The sequence below is a fragment of the Sinocyclocheilus anshuiensis genome, unplaced genomic scaffold (assembly GCF_001515605.1).
Source record: "Sinocyclocheilus anshuiensis isolate Anshui unplaced genomic scaffold, SAMN03320099.WGS_v1.1 scaffold1517, whole genome shotgun sequence".
Classification (NCBI taxonomy): Eukaryota; Metazoa; Chordata; class Actinopteri; order Cypriniformes; family Cyprinidae; genus Sinocyclocheilus; species Sinocyclocheilus anshuiensis.
Genome location: NW_015540950.1, coordinates 306,566 through 313,172, shown reverse-complemented (window position 1 = coordinate 313,172; position 6,607 = coordinate 306,566). Strand labels below are relative to the sequence as shown.

Genomic DNA, 6,607 nt, shown 5'->3' with positions numbered 1-6,607 from the left:
TCTTTCCCCACCAGTGTTTTTTGAAAAAGTAATGGCACTGAGAATGTTTTGTTTTATGAATATCTGAACATGCAATATGCCAAAACAACAATCAGAGCCTTTTATTGGCTTTTAAACAGCAGCAAAAAAAAAAATTCTAGCTTCGTGCAATCTTTTTTTATCAACACTTTGAATGTGGGTAAGTTTTATTAAAAAGCAACATTCAGAACAAAAAGCAGAGAAAACCATGGTTTTGTCAGAGACTCTGTCCGGATCAGATTTAGAGCAATGATCCACACACAGATAGAGTCGGTCGCTTCCATCAACACACTCCTACACCTCCTGGATCAACATCTCATTCAGTAACACTGGGCAGTTTTGATTTATATAATGATTAAAGTGTGTTAATAGCGTTATTTTACAGATGGATCTGTTTACATATGCGATCACTTGTTTATGCTGCTGCTTTGATCCGGACGCTCGGTACTCTTTCAGCAGATGTGTAGGAGCTTCTACCGTATTACAGTCCAAATGTGGAAAGCGGAAAATTCTGTCAACGGTGGGGAAAGAGTTAATAAAGGTTTTATATAAATGTTGAAAAAATGACTAATATTTTTCAAGAAACCATGATGATTCTTTTTTGAGTTGTTAAAGTTCAAAAGAACAGCATTTGCTTGAAATATAAATTTTTTTCCCCGTTATTAATGTCTTTACTGTTACTTTTAACGTCGTCTTAATTTTCCCAAACTTTTAAATGGTAGTGTATAATGGTTTCCACAAAAATATTGGGCAGCACAACAGTTTTCAACATCTAATATCTTAAGCAGCAAATCAGCATATTAGAATGATTTCTGAAGATCATGTGACACTGAAGACTGGAGTAATGATGCTGAAAATACAGCTGCGCATCACAGAAATACATTACAGTTTAACAGAAAACTGCTGTTTTAAACTGTAATAATATTGCACAATATTACTGTTTTTGTGTTTTTGAAATAAATGCGGCCTTGATGAGCACAAGAGGCATCATCAAAAAACATGAAAAATTAATTATTTGATCATTATTCCAAGCCTAAATGCACATTTGTCCCCTACAGAACCATGATAACCTCTACGATGACCCGTACCAGCCGGAGGTGGACTCCCAGCAGCAGGGCCCCTCCGGGGGCCGCCGGCGCAGGGGACGGGACCACTTCGCCACCATCCGCACGGCCTCGCTGGTGACCCGTCAGATCCAGGAGCACGAGCAGGGCTCGGCGCTGAGAGAGCAGATGTCCAGATACAAACGCATGAGGAGGCAGCACCAGAAGCAGCTGATGGCTCTGGAGAACAAGCTGAAGGCTGAGATAGACGAACATCAGCTGAGACTCGACAAAGAGCTGGAGACACAGACAAACAACTTCAGCAGTGAAGCAGACAAGCTCAGCAAGAAGCACCAGGCCATCCTGGAGAAAGAGGTGACTGAGATGGATGGATGGATGGATGGATGGACGGATGGATAGATGGAGAGACAGATCGATAGATAGATAGATGGATAGATGGAGAGACAGATCGATAGATAGATGGATGGATGGATGGATAGATTTAGAGACAGATCGATAGATGGATGGATGGATGGATGGATAGATGGAGAGACAGATCGATAGATGGATGGATGGATGGATGGATAGATGGAGAGACAGATCGATAGATGGATGGATGGATGGATGGATAGATGGAGAGACAGATCGATAGATAGATGGCTCGATAGACGGAGTGACAGATGGATAGATAGATAGACGGAGAGACAGATAGATAGAAAAAGAAAAAAGCGAATGAGAGGAACAGAAAAGCAGGGATGGAGCTGCCGATGGCATGAGCAGAAAAGAAGTTCTGACTCCTCTCTTGTCTCAGTCTAAGGGCGCTCTCACAGAAGAGAAGAAGTTCCAGCAGCACATCTTGGGCCAGCAGAAGAAGGAGCTCAGCAGCCTGCTGGAGTCTCAGAAGCGCCAGTACAGGCAGCGCAAGGAGCAGCTCAAAGAGGTACGGCGGAGAGTGATCGCCTGCGCTTCGCTCGGATGTGCTGATGAAGGTTTCTCCTGTGTGCAGGAGCTCAGCGAGAACCAGTCCACACCGAAGCGGGAGAAGCAGGAGTGGCTGGTGCAGCAGAAGGAGTGTCTGCAGCAGCTGCAGGCGGAGGAGGAGGCGGGTTTACTGCGCAGACAGAGGCAGTACTACGAGCTGCAGGGCCGCCAGTACAAGAGGAAGATGCTGCTCACTCGCCACAACCTGGAGCAAGACCTGCTCCGAGAGGTACAGAGCCAAGAGCCAGTCACCTGCCCAGATCATTAGCTTGATTACAGCGCATGTTTCATACGACAGTCTGTTTGCAGAGGACGAGTGAGAACAAACTGGTGAATCTGCCTCTCACGTATTCAGTCACATGCAGTGTTTCCCACACTGCATATTGGGAAACACTTGTTTGCTCTCGTGAAGCAAAATGCACGGTTTGCATTTGATGATCCTTCACTACTAAACTTTACAGTAGTAATTTTAACAAAACCCATGTCTTCATTTCTTCACTTGCAGGAGCAAACCATCCAGCTTTTATTTTGGCGGAAAACTGCAAAACTAAATTTACGTTTCTGTGTATTGTTGGAAATTATGCGAATGTGAAAAAGCGTAACTGGGGTTCTCAAACGCACCTGAAACTCTCAGCACATGCAGAGATGGAGTTTGCTGCATTTACTACGAAGCGAGCCGCCGTAAGACGCTGAGAACACCGGCTCATGAGCCTGTCGCTCGTAAATGAACACACTACCATGCTTCGCTGTAAAACATGCAGTGCTTTAGACTCTATCCTCTAATCAATCACAGCACTTTGAGACTTGATGTGCACACAAAGCCGTATCACAGTTTAGATGTTTGTTCAGTTGACAAAGCAAACAAAACTAATGTTAGAGATCTTTAATGTTAATGTGAGAAGTGTAAATTATTTTTGGTTAATTATTGCCAGGCTGCCAAAGTCTAGGTAATTAATAGGAATTAATGCTCGGAACATGCTCGTTTATGCCTGGCCACAGCTGCCCGACGCGTTTCTAACCACACATCTCTGTTTGTCCCACCGCAGGACCTGAACAAGAAACAGACTCTGAAGGACCTGGAGTGTGCCATGCTGCTGCGGCATCACGAGTCGACTCAGGAGCTGGAGTTCAGGCAGCTGGGTCTGGTGCAGCACACACGGGCCGATCTGATCCGGACGCAGCACCAGACCGAGCTCACCAACCAGATGGAGTACAACAAGCAGCGCGAGCAAGAGCTGCGGCAAAAACATGCTGTCGAAGTCCGCCAGCAGCCCAAGAGCCTGAGAGTGAGTGACTGCCAGAGTACTGGGGAGGGGGAGGAGCCTAGCAGAGAGGGGGTGGGGTCTATGAGAGAGGGGGAGGGGCTTGAAACCGAAGAGGTGGTGCAAGAGGAACAGCTGAGTAGAGATGGAGAAATGATAGACGGGGATGAGATGCAGCTTGAGGAGACAGCTGTAGAAATAGAAGGAAATGACACCCAAGAGACTTTTACTGACCAGTGTGAAACAGTAGACAGAGCAGGTGAAAGTGCAAACGAGCAGTTAGATGAACCGCAGCAGGCTGAGGACAACCTTGATCCCAGACGAGTAGAAGGCCGTCCTTGGGACGACGGCAGCGAATCAGAGTGTGAGGAAGAGGACCGAGGCGTGGCCGACGGATGTCCGTCAGAGCTGATGCCCGCCCCTTCCTTTGAGCTCCGCCCCCTGGAGCGTAATACAGACGAGCTCTCGGAGTTCTACTTCCCGGATACGCTAGAAGAGCTGGAGCCTCCGCCGGTCTACACGCCTGCCTCCTCTTCCTCGCAGCCGTCGCTTCCCTCGCTCTTCTCTCACGCGATCTGCCTCGCGCTCTCTCTCTCCGCCGCCATGCGTCCGTCCCTCCTCACCCTCCTCTTCCTCTCCGTCTTCCTGCTTTCCCTGCGCCGCTCGCCTCCGCTGCCTTCGCTGGCTTCCGTGCTTCTCTCAGGCGAGCTGGCCTTCCTGGCGCTCGTCTTTTCTTACCTGTTCCTGCGCTCCTGCTGCTCGCTCGCGTTTTCCACGTACCTCTCGCTGGCCTACTGGGGCTCCGGACTCTTCAGTCTAGGTTTGTCTTTGAGCTTGGGGCTCTATTATGTCCCAGTGGCCTTGGTTTCGGCGTCTTTTCTCAGCTCGCCGTCGCTCTTCCTCACCCTCTATCTGGTGGTGGTTCTGGTGCTGCGTCCGGCCAGGGTTTTCCTCCAGAACATCCCACGCAAACTCAGTCGCCTCTGGATGCGAGTTCTGTTCCGTCTGCCGAAGCCAGTGTTTGCCGTGTGCCAGTCGCTCCTCGGCGGCCTGACCGAGCGAAGCCTCTACGACATGTTCCCCAAAGCCGGACGCAACTGGGCCGGGCGCCAGTCCAGAATCCCAGTGCCTTTGAGAAGCCTTGGAGCGGAGTATCGGGCCAAAAGCAGATGCTCCGTCTTGTTTGCGCGGTGCATGCTTTTGGGCCGACGGTTCGTCCGCCGGCCTCTCGGCACTCTGACGGACCTCGCTAACTCCGTGGTGCTGCGTTTAGCCAAGCGTTTGCTGAAGGAGCTGCCTCAGAATCAGCTGAGACGCCTGCAGGCCTGCGGGATCCTGCGCAGAGAGAGAGCCAGCAAGCTCCCGATCCTCCTGCCCCGAGCCGTGAGGGAGCAGAGGAGGAGGAGGAGGAGGAGGAGGGCGGAGCGAGAGAGGAGGTACAGGGAGGAAGGCAGGTGGGAGAGTGTGTTGAGGAGAACCCCGTCAGCGAGGAGCTTGAAAGGAAAGGTGGTGCCTTGGAGATAGATTGAGACGGAGGGAAGGAGGTATGTGTGATTTGAAGATGAACCAAAGTCTTACGGGTTTGGAACGGCATTCGCTTGAGTAAATGATGACAATTTCCTTTTTTAGGTGAACTGTTGCTTTAAGATTAATGCACCGTTTTATTCCAGCTCCCTCATTCACTGTCGCCATGAATGCAAAGCTTCAGTCGATTATTGTGCTTTTTGTAAAAGTTTCTTTGTTTTGTTTTTTTACTCTTTGAGTTATTTTATTCTCAAATAGCATGAGCTATGTGTGTTATGGTGATCGTTGAAGCCATGCCTGTGCAATCTTGATTTAGTTTTTGTTATTTCATTTTGAAGGGGGTCTTAATTTCAACAATGAATTATATTGCGAAACCAAAATGGTGTGAAAATGACCTTTCAGTGAAGTTAAATGCTGAATTAATTGACTGAAAGTGTTAGCGCTTTACACTATAGATCTCCCAAAAACACAACACTACAAGCTCTGACTCTTCCAGAAGTGCATTAGATGAAGCGCCGATGCTTTTCCCTACTTTTCGAGGAACGTTTGTATTGAAATAGAAACAGAAGCTAGGCTGCATGTTGTTGCACAATCAGTGTTTGATATCATTTCAAAAGCAACTAAAAGCAGCTGAAGCTGTCCTCAGAAATGTTTAGAGTCCTCTCGCTGGATGATTTAGAGGCAGGACCTCAGAAAATGACAATCAAACACTTGCAAAATCTGCGTCCTTGCCAAAATGAACCGCAGCTGTTATATATATCATACATTAGGTTTATTGAATGGTTTGATGTTAGTTCTCTATGCCACAGGATCGGATGGATGAACCATTCTGAATGCTGTTCATTCAGTTCTGACACTTTAGCAGTGAACTTTATTAAATGTTGTTGTTAAATTTAACGTCAGTCTCATAACTTTAGGTGAAATATGGGTGATCTATTATAAATTCAGCATATGAGATGTGCAGTTTTATTTCGAGGGAAATCTCAAACCGGATCAGTTTTACTCGACAGTATATGAGCAGATGTGTTAGTAGATGTGTTCTTGCACTAGAGGCAATGATCTGATCATATTTACCATGTAAACGAGTGTTTTGATCATATCCTTCTGAAGAGAGGTCTAGCCTGTTTAGATGAAGCATTTACACAAGTTAGCCCTAGTTTTCAATGTTTGCATGGCACTGTTATTTCATATTTATTAGTGCTCTTTTGCTGCATATTAAAGGCTATAATAAGAAGCCATTATGACAATCATCACAAAGATTACACGGAGTTGTGACGTAAGAAGTGAAGAGGGTGATGGTTGGAGTGATAAAGAATAGCTTGCACTGCACACAAATCATCTTTATTTGAAATGCTTCGTAGAAATCTTAAGATTATCAGAGGGACCATATGTCTACTACACGAGTGATGAGGAAATGCTGTCTATTTTAAGAAAATTCTATTTCTTGGCAAAAAGGAAGCATTTCAGTTTTAGCCATATTTGTTCCAGTTATTGGCAATTTACTGTTTCAAGTTTGTCTTTGTGTTATTTCATTTTTTGTCTTGTTACTTCATGTTTACATATTCTGTGCTCCCTTTGTTTTTTTTAGCCAAATCACAAATTTTGTCTTGATTATTATTTGAGGAATGTTTGTGTAATTTTGTTGCATTGCACCGTCTGTTTCAGGGCCATTGTGTGCATTTCATCCTCGTTTTGTGTTTGTGCATGAATGGATGTTTACTTAAAGTTCAAACAAAGATTTCTGTTATATGTTTCTGAAATAAATTTTCTTTATTATGA

General features: G+C 46.0%; 1 protein-coding gene across 3 annotated transcripts in view; it reads left to right on the top strand.

Annotated features, from left to right (window-relative positions):
• The window catches only part of LOC107689926 (serine/threonine-protein kinase TAO2-like), an 18,253-nt gene extending 11,646 nt beyond the window's left edge, over positions 1-6,607 (top strand). The window contains exons 13-16 of one of the 3 annotated variants that reach the window (XM_016488108.1): positions 1,077-1,436; positions 1,873-2,001; positions 2,068-2,271; positions 3,089-6,607. In XM_016488108.1, the coding sequence (XP_016343594.1) occupies positions 1,077-1,436; positions 1,873-2,001; positions 2,068-2,271; positions 3,089-4,828 (2,433 nt within the window). In that variant the 3' untranslated portion in view covers positions 4,829-6,607. Of the gene's footprint in view, positions 1-1,076; positions 1,437-1,872; positions 2,272-3,088 lie in introns of all 3 variants that reach the window. The other 2 variants (XM_016488107.1, XM_016488109.1) reach the window with 2 other exon arrangements.